Source organism: Helicoverpa armigera, chromosome 3 (assembly GCF_030705265.1).
Source record: "Helicoverpa armigera isolate CAAS_96S chromosome 3, ASM3070526v1, whole genome shotgun sequence".
Taxonomy (NCBI): domain Eukaryota; kingdom Metazoa; phylum Arthropoda; class Insecta; order Lepidoptera; family Noctuidae; genus Helicoverpa; species Helicoverpa armigera.
Genome location: NC_087122.1, coordinates 7,769,782 through 7,793,497, shown reverse-complemented (window position 1 = coordinate 7,793,497; position 23,716 = coordinate 7,769,782). Strand labels below are relative to the sequence as shown.

The 23,716-nt window shown below is 35.1% G+C and overlaps 5 protein-coding genes across 7 annotated transcripts in view; 3 read left to right on the top strand and 2 right to left on the bottom strand.

Moving 5' to 3' along the window:
- The window catches only part of LOC110375133 (semaphorin-1A), an 89,170-nt gene extending 79,661 nt beyond the window's left edge, over positions 1–9,509 (top strand). For all 3 annotated transcript variants that reach the window (XM_021333132.3, XM_021333133.3, XM_021333131.3), the window contains 10 exons: positions 1,220–1,360; positions 2,271–2,367; positions 2,662–2,713; positions 4,715–4,967; positions 5,096–5,289; positions 5,408–5,549; positions 5,636–6,317; positions 6,404–6,729; positions 6,857–7,046; positions 7,474–9,509. In XM_021333132.3, coding sequence (XP_021188807.1) covers positions 1,273–1,360; positions 2,271–2,367; positions 2,662–2,713; positions 4,715–4,967; positions 5,096–5,289; positions 5,408–5,549; positions 5,636–6,317; positions 6,404–6,729; positions 6,857–7,046; positions 7,474–7,687 — 2,238 coding nt within the window. In that variant the 5' untranslated portion in view covers positions 1,220–1,272 and the 3' untranslated portion in view covers positions 7,688–9,509. The remainder of the gene's footprint in view (positions 1–1,219; positions 1,361–2,270; positions 2,368–2,661; positions 2,714–4,714; positions 4,968–5,095; positions 5,290–5,407; positions 5,550–5,635; positions 6,318–6,403; positions 6,730–6,856; positions 7,047–7,473) is intronic.
- LOC126057001 (uncharacterized) lies at positions 9,496–11,117 on the bottom strand. The gene is made up of 2 exons (XM_049852044.2): positions 10,757–11,117; positions 9,496–10,517 (listed from the first exon to the last, which is right to left on the bottom strand). The coding sequence occupies exons 1-2, from the start codon at positions 11,048–11,050 to the stop codon at positions 9,642–9,644; spliced, it is 1,170 nt and encodes a 389-aa protein (XP_049708001.2). The 5' UTR covers positions 11,051–11,117; the 3' UTR covers positions 9,496–9,641.
- Positions 11,118–11,376: 259 nt separating this feature from the next.
- On the top strand, positions 11,377–12,912 carry LOC126053724 (methyltransferase-like 26). Its single transcript, XM_049836513.2, has 2 exons — positions 11,377–11,706; positions 12,207–12,912. Exons 1-2 carry the CDS (start codon positions 11,666–11,668, stop codon positions 12,847–12,849), a joined length of 684 nt encoding a protein of 227 aa, XP_049692470.2. The 5' UTR covers positions 11,377–11,665; the 3' UTR covers positions 12,850–12,912.
- Positions 12,913–15,532: 2,620 nt separating this feature from the next.
- On the top strand, positions 15,533–17,757 carry LOC110375124 (CD2 antigen cytoplasmic tail-binding protein 2 homolog). The gene is made up of 3 exons (XM_021333118.3): positions 15,533–15,812; positions 16,325–16,637; positions 17,215–17,757. The coding sequence occupies exons 1-3, from the start codon at positions 15,630–15,632 to the stop codon at positions 17,709–17,711; spliced, it is 993 nt and encodes a 330-aa protein (XP_021188793.3). The 5' UTR covers positions 15,533–15,629; the 3' UTR covers positions 17,712–17,757.
- LOC110375123 (GPI ethanolamine phosphate transferase 1) lies at positions 16,893–23,294 on the bottom strand. The gene is made up of 12 exons (XM_021333117.3): positions 22,987–23,294; positions 22,431–22,886; positions 22,219–22,349; positions 21,928–22,127; positions 21,237–21,726; positions 20,983–21,158; positions 20,407–20,594; positions 20,108–20,334; positions 19,819–20,012; positions 19,508–19,609; positions 18,723–18,914; positions 16,893–18,013 (listed from the first exon to the last, which is right to left on the bottom strand). The coding sequence occupies exons 1-12, from the start codon at positions 23,181–23,183 to the stop codon at positions 17,768–17,770; spliced, it is 2,799 nt and encodes a 932-aa protein (XP_021188792.3). The 5' UTR covers positions 23,184–23,294; the 3' UTR covers positions 16,893–17,767.
- Between the last annotated feature and the right edge of the window lie 422 nt (positions 23,295–23,716).

Genomic DNA, 23,716 nt, shown 5'->3' with positions numbered 1-23,716 from the left:
TTGCTTGTCACAAAGTACGTTGAACTCGCGTCACATCTGAAATACTCGAAACCTGTATAGCCAGGTAATAAAACAAATAGAGAATGATGGTCACGTTTGGAACACCATTCTAAAAATAATGTCATGCGAACCAATTAAATATTTATAAGGTAGATCAGAATGATTCTGTTTACGATGGCAATTCACTGTAATATCTGTAGATATAAAAAATGGAACGTCTTCTATAAACTGTATCGAGCGAGGCATAAAAGGTGGATTAAAAATAAGATATCGTAACTAGTGAACACTGGGCGCTGGGATCACGACTGGGACAAGACGATCGAGTTTTGTTTCTCACGATCGGCAAGGATAGTTGAAAAAATGAGAAAAAATAGTATGCGAATCCTGAGCAATGAGTGCGTGTGCGGATGCATGCTGCGTGCGTCAAACGAGCGTCCCGTGTGACCGAGAACCAGACCAGCCACTAGATATGCGTGTTCAGCAACACCACACTTGCTCATTTACATTCATCATTTAATTTTATATCTTTTTTTGTGTCCAATAATAATAGGGTCAGAATGAAATTTATTACACCCGCGCATAAGATTAATTTTGTTTCTTTTACATTCGTTAACTGTTTTAAAAACCGCTGTCGTGTTGAAAGCATAGCGACACTGTTTCTGTTATTGCACACATTGCAAAACTTAAACTTGCATGTACCTATGTTGTTGCACTCCCTCAAGACTGACTGAAGCATTTCTTTTTCTGCACTGTTGCTTTCATTTTGTTAAAAGTATCTCTACATAATTATTATTAGGTAAATACGTTAAATATATCTAGTGAAAAAATAATAAGTATTGTATATTTTTTAAATTAAAATTTATTAAAATTTCAATTTACCTACTCTCAAACCTACACACATGTTTTATTATTGTCATTCATTAATTTTATGATAACCATGATTCAAACCTGTTGCTATGTTAATCACAATCTTTGCAATTTCATGTTGATTTTAAATTCGTCTTTATTTTTTTTAATTGAGAGAACACGTTTTATTCTGGGAATGCATTATAATATTACCGACCAAATGTAATTTAAAAATAACTTAGGTGCGATAGAACTACAGGTGCAGTTAAAAATAATCGAGTTTAATAATGTCTTTGTAAAATGTAAGCAATTTAGACATTTGTTGCCTATTCGTTGGTTATGTAAATAACGTTTAATTAATCTGTTGTTTCAGGGTGCCCGAAGTGCGGAAAGATGGCGCGCATAGAAAGGAGATATTAAGTTAAGATGGCCGTCGCGCGCGCGGTCCTTGTCCTCCTAGCGTCCACGGCTCAAGCCTGGATGCCGGATGCTAACGCACGCATACATATCAAAGGTAACGTTAAACACAAGTTAATATATGTTAATTATTAAAATTAATATATTAAGTAAACAAGTAAAAGTATTCACTTCATAGGCAAACTTTTTGGAAGACTACTTTTCACCACTACGCGTATGAAACTCATAAGAACAAAAACAAAAATTGAACGTAGTCAACCTATAGAGACAGCTATTTTTGTAAGAAACTCGAGCAATTCTTTGAAACGTCCGAGTTGGTACAGAACTTATTGGCTGCAAATGTTATTGCAGAATCCTGAGGACAAAAGTAAATTTTCGATGACTTGAAATAAAATAAAAATAGTCTTACTATGTATTAGAGATAATATTGACTCTTTATTGTGGGAGTGCTGAAATTGTTCATAATAGAGCTATGTATTGCTACTTATTTTTTAATTAACATCCTGTTACATGGCAGGTGCAAGAAACTTCTTGTGATTTCGGCGTATTGTAGCGACATGTGAGAATTTCCCAACCAATTGTTATGAAATCGCAAACGCTCATTGTTGTTTAATCGCTTTACAATGGGAACATTGTTCGTTTGATCTGCACAAAAAAAGATTCAATATGCACATTCATATCCACACAAAAACGTGTAAAGATTTCTATTTCTTAGAGAAATATACATTTTTTATGTCTAGTACAAATAATATGTAATCTGAATAAATTAGATTACCTACTGGAAATAGTTGAATGAAAAATATAATATTCATCAAGGCAATTTGCCTTCACACGTAACAACAGTATTTGGGAGGGAAAACTGAATTGTGCGAGGGATATTTCTGAATAATTCAATAGCTTTAGAAACAACTGCTATCCTACAACGTCGTGTGTTTCTTTCTTATAGATCAGTGTAGCATGTTTTGATTTTAACATACCTTTACTAAAGATGTTTTCTTTTGTTTCAGGCGATGAAACTTCAGAACAATTTTTGGGCAACGCGACGGCGCCTGACCACTTCCGTATTTTAGACAAAGATGACTTCTCTATTATAGTTGGCGGCAGGTAAATTAGCACTATCATTTACATATGTATAGGTATTGAAGCAACTATCATACATATAATTTTACTACTCCATTCACATGGACCTAAATGTTCATATTATGTAAATTAACGGCGATAAGCAATTGCCAAAGAAGGCACATTACGAAATACTAAGTGTCATGGTATTATTTAATCAGGTTCGACCGTTCTCAGTATGAACCTGTTTGGTTGTCATAATTTATTTATAACCTGACATATAATATTTTGTACACCTATTTAAGGCTTGACTATAACAACGCGTTTTTATATTTACAGGAACACGGTGTACAATCTCAGTCTCTACGATCTCTCAGAAAATGTAGAACAGGTAAATACCCATTTTTTTTGACAGTCTTTGATCAAATGATTACTGAAACCTCTGTCGTTAATGAATAGGTATTAGCAAAACTAGTAGCGTCTATAAATCGTTTTACAAAAAGCTTTATCGTGCGCTTAATTCGGTCGCCTTGATAAGGTATATCATCAAAAGTAACCAGATAGTCCAGATTGATATGAACGTTGATTTCGCCAAGTAGAGCTGGCTGCCGCCGACTGAACGAACAACTAACGAAAACCTTAATAGGTATCGCACTCCACTACAGGTTTATGTATCTAATCTTGCGCAAACAACTTCAGTACATTGGTACTGCACTCACTGTTTATTCTTAGTTACGTTACGACCCATTTCGCGCGCCACTGTTTATTTTCTAAATCGTAAGAGATTTTATTTACCGTAATATATGAACCGTCGCCGTTGCTTAGGTACCTTTAACAAAGCAACATTTTTTTAAAGTCAAGCAGTGAATCACAGGATTAAGTATTTTATATCACGCAACTTATTTTGATTATCCTTGTTTGAATAAACTATATCTTATAAAACATTAGTTCCATCCAATATTTCATACAAAAACATCATAGAAAACACCAGGTAAAACGGTAATTTTTATTTATGTCCTATTAAGTCAATACGCTTAGGTCTTCACAATTGTATTCTTATTTTAAAGAAGCGTTCTAAGTATTAAACTAAATATTAATATGATTTACAGTAAAGAATATCAGCTGATATACCCCATGTTTTTAGACCGATTGACGGCACCACACGGTGTGAGAAATAAAAATACGAAACAACATGGACGGACGCAGGGCGAGAGATTGTTTGGCATGGAGCCAGAAATTACTAACGTTTCAGTCATGAAAAACCGTCCTGTGTTTATAGCCATGATTTTATGACGGTACATCAGACAACCGTTCAATGCCCTTTTGGTGATAAATAAAATTAGGAACATAGTAACACAAAGATAGCAAACGATACAAAAACATCGCTTAATTTGTTTGCCTACACATCTGTGTCAGATTTCTACTTCCAATCGTCTGGGTCGGATCACTAAAAGCTTTCCACACGCATACTGTAGCTTTCTGAAGAGTTTTGTATTTCAAATAGTGTCTATCTATCTGCAGAAAATTCAATACATTAATTGGCATTCCGTGACAGCCTATACGCAACATACGTTGAAAATAATAACTTGTACATAAATTACGAAGGCTTGTGGGCTATTTTTAAACAAAAAAACATGCTTGCACCCAGAGGTTCGATGATGGTCGGTGTTTAAATTACTCGTCACATATTAGAGTTGGCCGGTGTGGTGATGCGTTGAATTATTCACGGCCAGCGGCGCAGGGCGGCCACTCCGCCTCGACCGAATACTAATCATATCTACCTATACGATTACTTTCCTTCAACCCGGACAATTTATCTTTTTGTACGCCTCTATATTTTTTCTGCTACCTTAGCATATACACTTACAACCAAAGCAGAAATTTATTTTGGAAAAAATCCTCAGCAATACTGCTATTGCTATAAGAATATGGACTTCAGTGACAGCGCAAATGATATCAGTATTGCTATCTTGCACGAAGATAACTGCATGCTTAAGCGATAACATCATTTCTATGTAGATTGCAGTGCATTTTGTTTATTTATAGTAGTTTATAGTTTTTGATTTATCCAGTCGGTTAGTAAAATAATTTTGTTTTATTAATAAAGAGAATTAAAACGGTCGGTCTCAAAACCCACCAGACGGTCGGTATTGTACATAAATAGAGCAGACACGACGCGTTTGCCCGTCGGCGTCGACATCTTTGAAATGTTAAAACACTACTCCAGCCAAACTGATCCCAATCCAGCGAGGAATAACCGGGAATTTGCTGGTTAGGTCACCCCAATAGATCGAAACATAGCGTCTGTTTAGAAATTAAGCGGATACTTTTTTAAATATTTGCATATGGTTAATCAATAACGTATCTTTCATGAAAGTGCATTTGTCCACAGCGGTTGGAGTGGCAATCAACAGACGCACACAGGGAGCTTTGCCAATTAAAGGGCAAGTCTGCTGACGAATGTCAGAATTACCCAAGAGTAGCGGCGCGGTCGCACGGGCGGCTGCTAGTCTGTGGCACCAATGCATTCAAACCGTTATGTCGGCGGTACGCGAGGCACCCACCTAACCATCACCTAGAAGAAATCGACGGCTCAGGCCGTTGTCCTTATGATCCACAACATAACTCTACTGCCATCTTTGTCGGTAAGCAAATTTTTGCATTTATGTGTGTTACTTAACTCATTTCTGACATTATGCAATACTTAGAAGCAATCGAGATAAATAATAGAAGGTTATTTGCTAATTGTGAAAAATGTTGTCGTTAATTTCAGATGGTCAATTGTATACGGCAACGGCAGCCGACTTTTCGGGAACCGATCCTCTGATTTATCGCGAACCTGTCCGAACTGAACGCTCGGATCTACGATTACTCAATGATCCTTCGTTTGTGGGAGCTGTGGCTTCTACCAGCCATGTTTACTTTTTCTACCGTGAAACTGCTGTTGAATTTATGAACTGCGGAAAGGTCAGTGATATTTTTATAGTCTAGCATTCATGGCATGATAATTTATATTTTTGTTACTACATACTTACGTACAATATTTAGGTATATTATTCATATTTATATTATTCTCCGTCTACAGGCAGTGTACTCGAGAGTAGCAAGGATCTGCTTAAACGATAAAGGAGGTCCCCACACGTTTAGCGACCGATGGACTTCTTTTTTGAAAACCCGTTTGAATTGTTCCATGCCCGGAGAGTACCCGTTTTATTTCGATGAAATCCGTAAGTTTTGGGAGCCATATTTCTCGTATTTGTCTTTTTACCTACTGATCAAAATACGTTTTATTAAAATGTAATTTTTTTTACAGAGGCAACTACTGAGCTAATAAACGGCATGTATGGCAAAAGCAGCAGCAAAAACGATATAATTTATGCAGTATTCACTACGCCACAAAATGCAATTGGAGGATCAGCCGTTTGCGCTTTTGCCATGAGGGATATTATAGACGCTTTTGAAGGATCATTTAAAGGACAAGAAAGTATGAATTCTAACTGGCTTCCACTGGAAAAAGAAAAAATACCGGAGAATAGACCAGGATCCTGTGTAGAAGACAGCAGAACTCTGTCAGATTCGGCGGTCAATTTTATAAAAACTCACCCGCTGATGGACAAAGCTGTTCCATCATTCTTAGCGCGGCCAGTTCTCATTAGAGTTAGTTTACAATATAGATTTTCGTCTATCGCGGTGCATCCCCAAGTGCAAGCGATGAATGGAAACAAGTATGACGTCATGTACATCGGTACGGATGACGGGCGAGTTATTAAAGCTGTAAATGTAGCAGCAAACGAAGGCGACTTCGATGCCAGTGTAGATGAATATAGTAGGAACCCTGTTCGAACAGCTGTGATTTCAGAAGTGCAAGTATTACCTCAAGGAGTGCCTATCAAACAAATGCATGTTGCATTAACTACAGAAAAGTTAATCGTTGCTTCTGGCGACATTATAAAAGCAGTAACTCTGTCTCATTGTGGAAACGTGCTATCGTGCAGGTAAAGACTATAACTATAAGATAAACTTAATAAGATTAGATATTTTAATTTAATTGGAAAACTAATTAATTGTATTTCGCTTTCAGGGATTGTGTAGCACTGCAAGATCCACACTGCGCATGGGATTCCAAGCAGCAAGTATGTTCTTGGGTTGGAAACAGGCAATTTCCTAATCCTGAGAGGTTTCTACAAAATGTAGAACATGGAAAGACTGATATATGTAATAAGTTGCCAGCGCTCTTGCCGGGAGATAGACATAGCAATAGAAATCCAGGCACTAAGAAACCAACGCAATCGGAATCGGAAATGCGTCAAAAAACTGATGACATTCAAAACGAAATATTAATAGAAGTCGTGGAGACTAATGTCTTGTCGGAAGACAAAACTACTCATAACAACAATCACGAGACAGGTGAGCATCAACACAATATATTATGCTTCGAACAATTGAATTATACAATTACTTAAAGCAAACAGTTATATAATTTATTACGCAATTATATATCGTATTTATTTAATGTATCTATTTATTTTCGCAGATTTGCTGACTGTAGAGGCCGCTGACGGCAACATTTACAGTGCACAAGCTTTGCTCACCGCCGTCGTAGCGTCCTGTCTCGTCACGCTAATGGTCGGATTCGTTATTGGGTATCTTTTCTCACGGCGATTTCGACACCCGTTTTTTACCGATACCTCACCCTTCAATGAACAACACAATCATTTGAACAGGTAAATGTTATGCAAATATAAGTTAACTGTTATTAAATAAAACTTCGTGTGAAATGTGAATGATATCGAAGTACGTTAGCGCAATTGACATTCTAGTTTTCCTTTACAGGCGAGTTTTTATGATTTCCAGAAGTGAGTCATAGTTATAATTCGCAAATGGTCGCTGAAAGTTTTTGCCACATCAAAGCCCTCGCACTAGTTATTGTTTTGATTGACCTTGTACAGATACGACATGCTTAGTCACAAATCGTTTTTGCACTACACATGTAACATATCTACATACATATCAAACTTAATGAGAAACATGCTAATGATATAAACACATTAGCAAATCACTGTGCAATAATACATACAAAGATTTTTTACAGTAGGTCTTTAAGAAACGGCTATAACGTTTGTGTTACGTTAACTAAACTATCTGTTTCAGATTAAGCCCGCTGGAAACGCCATTGAATGCTAATACTGCGTACATGCCTCGATCGAAAAATGTAAACATGGTGGCGAATGTGTGTCCGAAACAGGACAACTTGCACATGGAGCTCGGCAAGGAACGCACGCTAGACCTACGAAACTCTACCGAATCCCTAGACAAGGATCTCAAGTGCGGCACTTTACAAAAGGTTAAAAAGACTTACATTTGAAAATTACCTAAACAAACCGTGTATGGATCCATTGAAAAGTGATTGAGACGATAGTATCGCGTCGCGTGTGCCAAGTCTTCCGAAAACGTTCGGTACGACAGAGTGTTAATGTGATCGACTATGATTTGTGTAAAAATGTCTCGTGTCCTGTCTGTGTACAGTTATTTCTTATTGTTAATGTTGTTATTTACTCATGTAAAGAACGGTGAATATTGCATTTAAGAAATGAGATATCAGAATGACTGTAAACATTTAGTGAGTTTGTGTAACTAAATCTATTATCAGAATTATGTAAATGTTGTTTTTAGATGAAATCATAAAATGATATCGATAACTTATAAATGAAAGGATCGTTACGTCTATCATAAATATGAAAGGACAACAACAAATCAGACTGATAGGACTCATTTATTATACACCGATTGTAAATATTCGTAGTTAATGTTTAGTTAGGAACAGTTTTTGTCACATTCCATAATCCTAATTATGTAGGAGATAATATCAAGGTGCAGCTATAATTGTAAATATAATTACGTAAATAATGTATATAGCGTTGTATTGTTACTAGTATCTATCGCCAAACAGGCTCAAGGAGATCGAGCTTGACATGGTCAGCTCATGAGTTAAGAGAAATTACATTGATATTTCAAATGTAATTGATATTATTGAATAGCAGTTGACTTAGTATGTATTTTAATTTCGTTAGGCACATTCATTTGCAGAAATATCGTACACTAGCTTATTTACATTTTTTTCATAAATGCGTCCTTTTGTATGATGAAATACATCCCGAGGGTGTCCATTAGCCAAGTTCGCTGTTTTATATTATTAATGACCCCTTATCGTCGTGTCCGTGGAACCAGTTGCTACCTACCGGACTGACGATGATTACAGCTATATATTACGACCGTATAATAGCTGACTTTATGTTATTTACAAGAGGACATATTCTTTGATATCGATTGACTTCTTTAGATCGATAGTTACTTTAACAACCGCAAAATAGTGTTACGAGTTGTAGTAAAATAATGGAGTTATAAATTTTTGTTACAATATTTAAAGTCATAATATAATTATTATAGCATATATTGCTGTGCTAAGTGCATAGTGCCTTGTAGGTTGCCAATTTAGTGCCTAATGTTATGTAGGATACATCGGGACAGAGAAAATTATTTATTTATTTGTAACTGTAATATATTATAAAACAGGCTTATTTCGGTCTCAATTGTAATGTGTGTACCTACTAATGTCAACCAAATAAGCTTGACTAGCGTAGCCTATGCAGATTTGTGTTTAATATATGACGGACTTACTTTAATAGCACCTTTTATCTATAAATTTGACCTACAGTATTGATGTGGATTAAAATACTTATTAGGCTGAAATAACCACCAGACATCTAAAAATGAGCTAGTATTCCCACCGTGAAACAATCAAAGTCTCTTTATGTTAAGCAAAAATTAAAAACTATCTATTTCTGTACATACAAGTAAATAAGCAGTAGAGGGTATGAATATACTAAGTGATTTATCTATGTATGTATAAAAAAGTGAGTAAGTAACCCAAAATGTTTCCTTTGAAAATGATATTTTAGTGGGTATTATATTAGATTTAATAATGAGGTCATAGATTTTTGGATCATTTATGTTAATAAATGCTCATGTTGAATAATATCAAATACGTATATACCTACTGTAATGTCATCAATATTCATAATTACTCACTCAAAAATATGTTTTATTTATATTTTTTATATCATAATGCTGGCAATTATATAAATTTCAGTACTAGAAGAGAAAATATAAGAATTAAAGCATTTAAAGTGGTTTTATTTCAAATTCATAATAACCTAGTCAGTAATAAGAATAGTACATAATTATAATTATTAATAAATAAAGACTCCTTAGAAATAGGTCTAAACATTCATGGTTTTTTCTCACAAACCATAACAATCTCAAATTTCTTCTTTATCAATATAATTGATGTAGTTACATAAAAACTGTCTCTTCTCTAAAGCAGTTTGAACAATGCTAGTGTTGATAGTGACTCCATCATCACAGGCTACTGCCTCCTCCTTAACTTCCGAGCATCCCTCATGCATCAGTATAAAGTTATGAAGAATACATGCCACAGTTATAAGCAAGTGCACAGACTCAAGCTTCACAATATCAATATGGTTTAATTTCCTGAATCTTTCCTTCATTAATTCAAATGCATGACCAATATAGCTGCGAGTCTTCCAATGAATCTCATTAAACTTCATCTCTTCGCTTGTTAACAACTCTTCACTTGTAAATGGAGTAATTAAGTTTTTCCTTAGTCTATATTCAGAGTCTCCCAAAATATGATTCTCAAATTCAACAAAATTCTTAAGCTCATGTGCCAAAGCACTTTCTTTGAAAACTCTATGCTTTCTTGTTTTTCCTAATTCACCAATATGAATGTCTAGGAATATGAGAGATTCATCACAAACAGCTTGTAGGAGAATGATTTCAGGTTTATCTTTTTTATTTCTCTTAGAGCCAACTTTAAAACGGCATGCATCAATAAATCCCACACAGTTAGGGAACTTGAATCTGCTATTCACCTTTATTCTAGTAATGTGCTGTTCCTCTACTGATGGCCAGCTAATGAATCTATATCTATGTTCAGTAAGGAGGGTAGCTATCTCATGGAATATGTTGCTCACTGAAGATTTATGCATACCAAATAATTTACCTATTTCATTATAAGAACTATCACTCACCATTAACCACAGAAACACATGAACTTTCTTATCCAGGGAGATATTTCCAGGTTTCACATAGTTCTTCAAAAAGTTTATAAGAGTCTGAAAATAAAGTTTTGTGTCAACAAATGTCTTATACAGGGAGAATACTAAGAAGATATTTACTAAAAAAATATTCAACAGGTAGATCAATATAAAAAATAATTTTCAATGTGCATCCAAGTAAGGCACATAACATACGGGTAACAAGAACATTAAAGCTATGTAGATTTAAGTACTCAATTATATAGAAATCTAGTGGTTTATTTCTTTTTAATAACTTAACAATAGTAAATAGGCACCTGAACTGTACTCCTCTTCATTTTAAATCTCACAGCGTAATCGTCATCAGTGAAATTACGTACTGAATCTTCATAAAATCCTTTCATACGCCGAGTAACAGGAACGACTCCGGGATTTTCAACCCTTACAGATGTATAATCAAACTCCTTCTCAAAAGCCGTGCTGAACTTGTTCATGTTTTCGTTGTTTTCGCTAACTATATTAGCTACAGCTACAACCAATCTTTCCATAGTGGAGGCATTGTCATCATCTAAGAACATGCCCATTATGAATTCCTTTTGAAAATTATTCATGTTTAGATTCTTATCGTCAAAATTGTTTTGTTTATTTTTTGCTTGAACTCAAACCGAGAAATGTCAACCAAAGCTCAAACGAGAAAATGTCACAATATTGTCATGCTTCGTTCCTTTACATGCATAAGTAAATACGAAAATCAAAACGAGCAAACTGGGATTCAGTCTTAATTTTAAACTTAGTAACTGAATAATAGTTGAATTTTTATTGAGGCTTCAGACAATATAATTACTTATCATTTTTAGCTAATAAAAACATACAAAACAAAAAATATGTCTTTAACCCCACGGACCACTTCAATAAACTGTAATGTCAAAATGTCAACTATTTGACACAAGAAACTCGTAAAAACAGATGATTTTCCGTCTTCCTCCTTCGCTTCCCTGTCTGGGAATTCGACCGGCTTCGGGCTTAGAAACCGTAGAAATAGCTGAATTAAAAGTCTTTGAAAAATCCTAAATAGAGATCGCATCAATCGCATCGTCACTAATTAAGGCTTTTATTGAAGAGTACTTGTTGGTGAGCGAAAGTTTACTGTAAGGTTCACCTACTAATCAGACAAAATTCATTTCTTAAGATTTCTGCTGTGTAAAAAAGTAAAAAAGCCGGCATCAATGGCTAAAGATGTGGCTTCCTACATTTCCGGAGATAATAGGTATGTATGGTTTCTTATGCTCTACAAAACCGAGAAATATCTTCAAAAAAAAGAAGCATTTTAAGTACTTTTTAAAAATCCAAATAAATAACTAAAAGGCTATACTAATATTTTTTTAAGAGAAAAAAATATTGATTCAATTATAATAATATAATGATGATTTCCATAAGGTTTTGTTATCTCTTTTGTAACTGATTAAATATCTCGAAAATTCAGGAAATTAAACTTTTGTTACATTTCCGTATGTGTTATTGTGATTGCTAATTTTTGAGTTGTAATAGACTGGACTAATAGTTGTGATCAACTGGTTGGCCACTTCTGCTCTATTGGCTTCTTGGCCCTCCTGCTCAATGCAGTGAAAATGATAATCAACAACAGTTACATAAATCATAGGTTTGTCAAAAGACAACTGATATTCAATCAACTGAATATGGAGATGCAAGGTTCAAATGATAACAGATAAGTTGCATCAAATATAAGCAGTAACCTTTCTTTTTCAGTCACCATAATGAGAAATTAATATATCCAGCTGCTACAAGGAACCAAGACCCAATACTACAAGTTTTAAAAAGATTTCTCATCTGTGATGTTGAAAGTATTGAAGATGAAGAGAGCCCATTATTCTTGGAGATAGCAGCAGGCTCCGGACAGCATTTAGCTTATTTTGCACCCCACTTCCCTGGAGTTAGATTTCAGCCAACTGAAGTGGATGATAGCTTGCTTGGCAGTATATCTTATTATGCTGAAAACTGCCCAACCAAAAATATAATGCCTCCAAAACTTATTGACATTTGTCAAAAATTATCATCTTATGGTTTTGAGGAAAACAGTATAGACTACTTGTATAATGCTAACATGATTCACATTAGCCCATATGCATGCACTGTTGGATTATTTGAAAATGCAGGAAATTATTTGAAACCTGATGCCTTGATGATTACTTATGGGCCATACAGCAAAGATGGTGTTATCACACCAGAGAGCAATATTCAATTTGATGCTTCACTCAGGGCACGTAATGCAGATTGGGGCTTAAGAGACATCACAGATCTAATTAAATTAGCTGACAAAAATAATTTGTCTCTGATGGATACTGTAGAAATGCCAGCTAACAACAAAACATTAATATGGAAAAAGAACTAACTGGTGTGTTCATGATACTGCCTGTATGTATTCCGTAAATAAAGTAGACTGTATACAATCCTAGCTATATTTATTTTAAATTTCTTGTTATGATCCTGCTATTCCCAGAGTCAGAACAATGTCTTCTTATCACGTGAGGTGGTGAGGTTACATGCATACACCCGTTACATGTTTGTGTACTACTATTTAATTTTACTCTTATATAAAGTCGCTTTGTACTCCCCTTACGTTAACTTACGTTCATTCTTATATAGTCAATTACCTCCTTATGTATTCTCCCAATAAATAAACTTCCTGTCCTAAGTACCTGAATTTAAGGGATGTGAATATACGTTTGCCGCCCCTGATACGATGGAACTACATCTAACATATAAAGCAATATTCTTGCTTCTCTGAAAAAACTGATCCCCATAGTTCTGTGCAAATATATATTTTTATTAATTTTGCTTTTGGCTCCTAATTAATGCAAATGTTTCCTCTTCCGAATATAATGACCATCCATGCTCGAATAATTTGAAAAATATAACCCGCTCTATGGCGCAGTAGGGTAAAAACTTTGATTATATAAATGTATAGATGGAGCGTCAAGTGCGCGCAAGCGATTTTACGGATAGAAGCTGGTAGCATTATTTACATCGACGCGCAGTTTTTATGCACACGTGTGCGCATAAAATTTTTGCCTCGTTTTCTTTGTTGTGATTGTAGGGCGACGCACAGTGATTCACTCTAAGGCCATAAATCGAAAAATGTCATAGGCTTATCCCCATTAGATCTACTTACTAACTGATTAACAAGTAAAGAAGCTACCAAAAACTCTAAATACCCGTGTCATAAGGTCAACTTATTGACCACTTTTGTGTATCGGAAGTTGGCGCATCTCGAGTCTAATTATCGCAACGTGTGAGACATCAAAACTTAACACTTTGTTTTTGAGTGTCACTATTCCAAATCAAGTGTTTACGTATAGTGATAGTATGGAGGTCCAAGACCAAGGTATGTACTTCTATTATCAACTACTTTTTTATTTTTTTTAATGCGTTTAATATTTTTTTTTATTTTTTTATTGAAGGTAGCGTTTTTGTAGATTTGTTTGGTATACTTTGATTTCATTTGGACCTATAACTTTTTGCTGCTCAGTGCTGCACTTGAGGCAAATGTTTTTCGAATAAAGAGGATGTTCTTATAAAACCATATAAGTTTCATCTGCATCTTTCTGCCCCTTCTTGGGTTAAAGGAGTGTCAAAGTATGCATGTCCACAGTATTGAAAAAACTTTATATTTTAAGTTCAGCTTTCATGTTGTTTTAGGTAAAGCTTTCAAATGTTCTGTTTCGAGGACGACTATTTTTGACATTTGGCACTCTAAAGAGGGTAGTCCAAATGAAAAATGCAACATGTCCTGAATACTTTGACCGAAACATCGTGCCTTTCGGATGACATCGAAAATATCAAACTAGAGACTTTAAGTAATAAAATTATGAATGTATGTAAACGAATTTCTCATTATTGGGCAAAATCAAATCGTATTAGGTCTAAGTTTATAGAGAAATATTCAGATTGGCTGAATGTAGTTGAAAATATTGATGTAGAGCGAATTGAGTTACATGAATCTCAGAAGTCTGACAAAGTTGAACCATCAACTTCTTCATTCAGATCCCTTCCACAGGTTTACGAAAGTTACCTGTCAAAAACAAAAGGTGTGCTATCAAAATATGTTCTAGATTTGTTATCTGTTTGTAGTAAATACTTTTGAGCTTGAATGTATTCTGGTATATTTTGTGTTTTGTGTGTATTTGCAAAAAAGGTTGTTCATGTATTTTTGCTGTTTTATTTTATTCCTTTATGGTTGTTTTTAATATAAATAACCATTATTTATACAGATTTTTCATTAAAAGTCGCAGTATGACATGTTTTAGGTTTGTCGTCTAAAACAAAATTACTGCGAGACATTTTTACACCTAAATAGTATGATATTTTTTTTAAATGAATGTGGTTATGTCATAATTTTAATAATTTATACTTCTCTTAACATATTTCAACGTGTAAAATAAGTTAATTAAAAGTATTTGTGAGTTTCGTATTTATGGCCGCCTTTGTAAGGAACGTGAATCACTGTGCGACGCTCTATCATTCATATAATCAAAGCCCTCAATCATACTTGAGAGGTTGGTACATTATCCACAAGGCCACCACCTGCACCGACTTCTCAATACTCCATCATCCTCCGAGCCTTTTTCCCAAACTATGTTGGGGTCGGCTTCCAGTCTAACCGGATGTAGCTGAGTACTAGTGCTTTACAAGGAGCGACTGCCCTGCCTGACCTCCTCAACCCAGTTACCCGGGCAACCCAATACCCCTTGGTTAGACTGGTGTCAGACTTACTGGCTTCTGACTACCCGTAACGACTGCCAAGGATGTTCAATGACAGCCGGGACCTACAGTTTAACGTGCCATCCGAAACACAGTCATTGGTGTCTAAGATATACTTAGAAAGTACATACAAACTTAGAAAAGTTGCATTGGTACTTGCCTGACCTGGAATCGAACCCGCGCCCTCATACTCGAGAGGTTGGTTCTTTGCCCACTAGGCCACCACGACTTCTCAATACTCCATAGTGGTTGATTTTTCGCATCGGTAACCCTATTTTTGACATAAGTCAGATCCATGTTCTGTCATAATCATTTTGACTTTTGTTTATTACTCGATTTAAAGGCGTCTTTCAGAATAATTACAATAGAAGTATTTTTTTAATTTCTTGGGTGCTTTTTTATTGTGAAATAATGGCTAAACGATCAGCCGATGAAGCTTTTCTTGTGGAAGAAACAATAAAAAAAACAGAAGGTAAAAAGCACTCGCTAGATTCTGATGAAGAGGACAGTGGAGCGGAGGAAGAAAGGAATAATGTTCTCCATGCCGATGATATCGAAGGTGAAGAAGACGGAGTTGGAGGAATGGAAGGTGAAGTGAGTACCTGTCTATAGCTATTTATAAATTCTACATTATAAGACAGTTAATGTTTTCAAAGCTTATCACAAAACCTTTATCTTTTCTATAATACATCTAAGGATTTCGGCAACGATGGCTGTTCTCATATAAGGAGATCAGACGGCTACGCAGGACATATTTAAGTGCAGACACAAGTGCAGTCACTGCCCTACAGCAATAGAAATAAAGTTCTTTACTCTCATAGCCCTATGGGATTAGGCACAGGGCCGACATTAACGTGTTCTTTGATGCACGGGTGAATGAAACAACTTCCAGACAATGGGCTGCATAGTGAAACTTTATAGAAACCCACAAAGAGATTTCTGCCCAATCCAGGAATCAAACCCAAGACCTGAGTCATAGCAGTTGCGTTTGCGACCACTATACCAATGAGGCAGTCATCTTCTATAGTAGCATAATCAATCAGTTACTTGATTTGTTGCTTGATCTAAAGTACTTCCCAAGTTTAATTAATCCTAACTTTTTGTAGATTACCATAACTCCATTCAATATGAAAGAAGAACTGGAAGAGGGCCATTTTGATAATCAGGGTCATTATCATTGGAAGAAAGAGAAAGAAATAAGAGATGGCTGGCTGGACAACATAGATTGGGTCAAAGTGAAGGGCAGGCCAGAAGATAAATACAAGGTTCACAAAGACAATGATACCAAAGGGCTTGGTGATGAATCCAGTAGTGAAGAGGATGAACCGGAAGAAAAATTTGATTTGTTAGAAAATTACAAGGAAATATTCAAGCACATGAAACCCAGGGAAACTATTGCAAAGACCCTTCAGCGCCTTGGTAAGCTACTACAGTTGGTAAACTTTTCACCGCCACGCCATATCGGTATTCCTATGCCCTGTACGCCAAGCCCGAAAAATCTTAATTAAATATCTACTAAAAAATACATAAAAGTAATGATTTAATAGGTTTATTTTGTATTTTTCTGCGACCTGTTTTTTGTCGAGTATAGCCGTCGTTGGCGCACAGGGCACGCTTGCTCATGTCGGCTATAGCCGACATTGGCGTTCAAAAGGTTAAAAGAATCTGTACATCTCAATAATAACATGTTCCATATTAGAGTATTTTAATGTAAATGTAAACATTTGAGCACATGAGTTATTTAATTGAGTATATTTTATTAATCACATCTACGAGTATTTAAAATTAGAATTAAAAACTATTCTACTTATAAACCTTAAATTAAACTAAAAAGCACATAAGTGCTTATGTTATAAGTGATATGCTAATATGGATATTGTAATGTGGACATAAATCTATACCAGAGAAATGTTTTGATATTCTTAAATAGAACAAATACTCCATTTAAAAACCTTATTACACAATAACACTACAGTAAGTACATGTTTATTTTCAGGTGCAAGCTCCAAAATATCCAGTGCAGAGCGCTGGAAGAGGAAAAAAGCAGGTATTGTTGATGAAAATAGTACAATTGTTACTAGAGTAACGGAGCTGGCTAACCAAATCCTGACCAAGCTGGGTAACATGGACATTTACCAAGAAACATATGAAAAAATTGAGGCTATCATAGCTAAGCATGAAAATAAAAAAGAAGACACTGATTTGGATATGTATGCTGATGACTTTGATCAAAAGGAAAAGAGTGTTTTGGACAAAAATAATCCAGCTGGAACTGAAAGTGAGAAGAAGGATGAGGAGGAGGAACAGCAAGAAGTGAAATGGGAATTCAAGTGGAATCAGAATGATGAAGACACGTCAGGACCTCATTCTACTGAACAAATGCACAAATGGTCATCAGAGGGATACTTCAAAACTGGTGTTTGGGTTAGAAAGCAAGGGGAAGACAGTCAGTTCTACACATCCAATAGAATAGACTTTGAACTATACTTGTAAACTTAAAAACTAATATAATGAAATAAACCTAATTATAAGAATAAAACTCAGTTTTTTTACACATATTTTTTTCGACTTTTAAATAACTTATCAGTAAGACTATAGATACTCAAATCAGTTAGCGATGTCGCTATTTGATTTATAATAACAATAAACAATGTGATCACTTGCACAATGACAAACTGAGAAATAGATGTTCCAATCTCAAGCCAGCTTCCAGTATTTTTTACATTATATAACAGCTGTACTCCCATTAAGTTTGAAAATATCAGTACCATGATATTTAAGTAACCAGCAGGTGCCTGAAAAAGGAAGAAAAGAAGTAAGCTTACATTTGTATAAAGGAGATTGGGCAAGAATGTATGAAGTCTGGTCCAAATGTCCACCACAAACGAGACCTATATAATTAAATAGTCCCCTTAATTTAGAGTAACTTTTACTAAGAAAGTAAAAAAAAAAACAATGCCAAAAAAAAGTTATAGCCAAAAATGTATTCTTAATTTTCGGTAGTTTTTGTATGTTATCATTATAATTTTTTATTTTATTCCACTTCCATTTGCACACTTTATCTAAAACTAAGATGAGTAAGACACATTTGCATATAAACAGCCCATATTTTTGCCCGATGGATGTACGAATCACTAACCAATTGAGGCGCCAGAAGTGCTTGAATATACTCAGCGGTTCCTGGTTCCAGCGGTAGGTAACTGGTGGTGTCTTCTCTCTAATAATGATCAATTCTATTTTGTTAGAAGTTACAGAAAGTACGAAAATCGAACATCACGAAAAGTAATTGAAAAAATGAAATTGAAAAATCTGTAAAATGTTGTATTTGATTTTGCTATAACTTTTTTTTGGCATTATATTTTTTTTTACTTTCATAACAAAAAATGTTCTATATTTAACGGGCTATCTAGCCATATAGGTCTCGTTCGTGGTGGACATTTGGACCGGAATCGCCCATTGTCCTTTTTTGTGCAGATTTTTTAAATATACATAATTTTAACATACCTTAGTTAAATGTTGTACAGCTCTAAAACAGCACCCTACACTCAAAATAGGTGCCAAAGTTTTCAATAATATGAGTGTTGTTATTATAAAGGGCTGGAACGATGTGATAAAACAGGTCACCCATCTGACTTCAAATGAGTTCAGTGATGCTATGTTACCTGTACCAAAAAACGCTAAAATAATATACAATACCTGATTTTTTATGTTAAGGAATATCTTTTAAAAATAAATATGATGTCCTCATAGTGGATTAATTAACGACCTCGGCGGCTGTTCCCGTATAAGAAGATTAGCCAGCTGCGCTGGACATATTATAGTGTACAAGCATTTACGCAGATACTCGCACACACTGTTCCATCACTCTCATAGCTCGATGGGACGGCAATCCGACACCACCGGACAGAGATCAAGCGCAGAACCGACATTTACGTGCTCTCCGATGCACGTGTATCAATCACCCAACATTCTGACATCGGGCTGCTTTGTAAGTTTCGAAAACCCACAAAGCGATTTCGGCCCAAGTCGGGAATCGAACCCGAGACGAGAGTAGCTAGTTGAAATATAGGTAGGAGGTTCAAATATGTACAAAATGCTGCTGAGCTTTGTTTCAATAATGGTATTTCAGTTAAGACTTATTGTATGAATCTTACTTATTGTATCAGTCAGTCTGCATGTCTTAAAAGTAGGCGTGTTCAAGAACGGAAATCGAAGGCACTGCATATAGTTGCGAAGCAATATGTACTCTGTTGACTAGACTACATAATTATTTTCATTCAAAAGGATACACAAAAGTATGCTCGTCTAAAGTCTTGGCCACATATTTCTCTCTCGATTATAGGGATTTTCTTTCGTTCACTATTGTCCTTTTCAAAAGTGGTCTCGACTAGCTACAAATTAAAAATTAAATGAATTAGGTTATTAATGATTTTACTATAAGATAAAGATAAACTTTTTTTTGTTTTATACCATTAAGGCTAAACATAGCCCATGTAGCTCCCCAACAGCTACACTATCCTCAAGTAATTTGGGCTATATTCTTTTCGGATAAGGGAAGTAATTCCCCCGGGACGATTAATTGTAAATAAATAACAATTACCTTCATATTGTGTGCATGCTTCAATCTAAACTCAATAAATATCCAACACATCAAATTCATAATTAGAGCAACTATAAAGAGCCCTTCATGCGAGACTGATAAAAGCAGGTAAAAGTTCAAAATTGATGTGTTGATTGCCATCAGGCGACAAATCAGTCTTCTTGTAAACAGGAGTGGTAGCACCAGGCAAAGTACTGAAACATGATAATATGCATAAATTAATATTTTCTTGTGGTGAGTTGCACCATTTAGCAATAATGATAACTGAACCATATGCAGTTGTATTTACCTGCTGTAACCCATGCTAGAGCTTGATAAGAATGTAATACTGGTGTGCCTTGTTCAAATCTTTTAGATTGAACATAAATATTATGAAGGGATGTCATTAATAATACTGCTTGAATCACAGAGAGTACAATTTCGCGGTTATTCTCATCATTATTGGAACAGAGTGGTAATAGTATTTTATAAATATACAGCATAGTAGCGATTAACCAAATAATACCTGCAGTTATGCTGAAAAAAAAATCACTAGTTAGTATGCATGTTTTGTATGTTTCATACTATAGAATAAAATAAAATACTTACACTAGATCAATGTTAACATTCTTGCCCACAACAGGCATGAAAGAAAACACACTAAGTAGTAAACACCCAACAGGCCAAGCAACAAGTACTGGCTTTGTTAATTGATGTCTCGTTGAAGAAAGAAATGGCCACACAGCCATACCTACAAGTGGAATGCTCAACATCCACCTGTATGTAAATGACAAACCCTGAAAATAATTTAATCATACATATTGACATTTTGATTTTACTTAGTAAATTAAGTATTTCCTGGTAATCCAAGGTCATCGACATAGCCCACCGAATCAGCAAGCTGAAGTGGCAGTGGGCTGGCCATATTAGCCGAAGAACCGATAACCGTTGGGGTAAACGAGTTCTAGAGTGGAGACCACGCCTCGGCAAGCGTAGTGTAGGACGTCCTCAGGCACGGTGGAGTGATGACTTGCGCAAGACGGCTGGCAGGAGCTGGATGCGAGTAGCCGAAAATCGATCTCAGTGGCGTGCACTTGGAGAGGCCTATGTCCAGCAGTGGACTGCGATAGGCTGATGATGATGATGATGGTAAATAAAATTAAATAGTTTAATAGTACTGCTTACCAACGCAACAGAACCGAGGGTATAACATACAACTTGAATTAAAAACATTTTAGTATTTCTGTTTTTTCTGAACTGGCTTTTCACCAGCAACCAAAGGGATTGCGAAGATAGGGCATACCACCACAAAAAAATGGGCATCAAGGTATACAAATTGTACTGGAGTGGTAAATGCTGAACTGAAAATAAAAGGCTTTTTTAATCTACACCAACCAAGATAATGAAAATTTCTAAATATTTGGAATGAGAAATCTTACCACAGACTAAATAAACTGATACAAAGCATAGAAATGCAGATATTATATCAAGGATTGTCTGTTTTTTCGGAGATGCAAAACTCTTCAAAATTGAAGTTCCTGTTTGAGTATGAAACCTTTGTTCTGATAACTGTCTTAGTAAACATGCTATCCATCCCAAAAACGATAGAGTAACCAATATGAGTAATGGTTGTTGGTAGTAATTATGGTAATATGTCAGCCCTGAAAGACTCAAGTGTATAATCTCCTCACTTAACATTATCAATTTCTCATAATCTTCATCAGCAACTAGCTTTTCTGTGAATTCAATAAGCTCTTGGTATTTTGCTTTACTAAATGGTTCATAAGGTTGGTATATATAAGCAATAGCGTGTTCCTCCACATCAAGTCTTTTCTTATTATATTGTGATGCTAATTGCCTACTATTACTATATATAGCTTTAGCTTTGTTAGACAGGGTCATATCAAATAGTTCAGTTGTTAGTTTCCCCTGAAATGAAAAATCTATTCTATCAAACAGTGTTAGTTTTCATGCAAGATTTGATATTGTGTGGATACAATATAAAGAACAAAAGAATATTTATGCATAGTGTAGCATATAGTTCTTAGTATACAGACAGAATAAGAAAGTCCTCCTAAGACAGTGTCATGATAATGATAACTATATCTTTTCAGACAGTTTAATACTTACTCTTGAATTGACAGGAACTGGAATAGAAAGAATTGTAGACATAATGGGGGACAAGTCCACTTGATTTATGTCTAGTCTATGATCCAAAGACATTCCAATTGTTTCAGGATCTTCTTGCTGCATATCTGTTTGTTTCACACCTGAGCCCCATATGACATAAGGGGTTTGTGTTTCATGATCATCACCAGCCCCATGTGAACCTAAAACACATTGTTTTATTAATTAACAACTTACTCTTTTCTAAAGCACTTGAGTCAGGTCATTTAGTGCTGAATAAACAATGCTATCTACCCCAATCTGTCATGCCATGGTCTGAGGTCATCAAAAATGTGGTCTTGCCATCATCACCATAATAATCTCTAATAACTTGTTCTATTTCCTTTATTCCTTCGTCAACATATTTCAAGGTTGATAAAAAGTTCCTGTAAATTGAATTTAATCAATTATTCATCTATAATTATTGTTTTATTCCACATAGTACAATAAATAACATAGGAACATACTGTGTTTTTGGCTTATGAGTATGCCCAGCAGTATCTGTTCCCAAAAGATGCAAGAAGAATATGATTTTATTGCTTTGCAATTTTTCTTTAAGAATATCATTACTCTTTGCATCATGAAAAAAGTTTTTCACTTTGTCAAAAACCCATGCGTCCAATAACGTTGTATTTTTATCTGTACTAAAGCTCTGATCATAAGGGTCAAAGTCATGGACAACTATGTGATCATCAATGTTTGCTTTGGTGAATATATTCACTATGTCATAAGTACCCCAACACCAAGTGTAGAATGTTTGATTAAATACTGAATCAAAATCAACAGGGTTTTCTTTCCAGCCTTTTGCTACAGCTGACGGGTCTTCATAAAAGCCTGCAATTACTGCCACATGACCTGGACGTGATTCTGTTGGAACTTGAGTATTAGATATTCCCCATCTGCCATAAGAATTTGCCACAGATCTGTAATTAAAAGAAATTAAAAATACATTTTAAATTATTGTCTATACATACAACACAAAGCATTTAATTAGTAAAATTGATTTATAAGTAGTAAACAAACCTCAGGTAGGGCATTGTAGTATAATTTAGGAATGATTCCGCTCTTAGTCCATCCACTACGAAAAGGACCAGCCTTTCGGCTAAATGTTCATGCCGGGGCTGATAAGGCTCCACATTTTTTACAATAGGTGATTTAAAATATATGTCAAATATAGAAAACAAAAACACAAAATGTACGAATAATCCCACAAAAAACATCTCTTATCCGGTTTGGTTGGACAAAACCTTCAATACATTCTTACAACTTATTTCCTACCGAGTTCAGCCGAGTAAGTTGACGTCTCGACGACATACAAAATTGATTATTGATTTTTTTGATCTGTCAAACCATAGATATAAAATACTAAACAAGATTGCGCACGCTCAAAATATATATTTACGAAAATGAACTCTATTCCAACGCAATAAGGTACTAAATTGGCTGCATAATACACAGAGGCAAATCCGAGCCGAGAGGGATAGTTAGAACGGAGGCCGTTTGTCTCTTTCTAACACCTTGCCAGCATAAAAAAATGTTGTAATCAAAAGTTTTGTCTTCCCAAAAAACAATTGAATCACTTATATTTTTATCTTATTTTAACAATTGTAAGTCAACAAATTAATAACAATCGCATTAATTTATTCGTATTTATTCTTAAAACATAAACAACATAAATTTTTATTTTGCTTTTTTTATTTTCTAGCGGTAACCCTGAACATTCTTGGCGCGTAATCGCATTTAAAATTTTGTT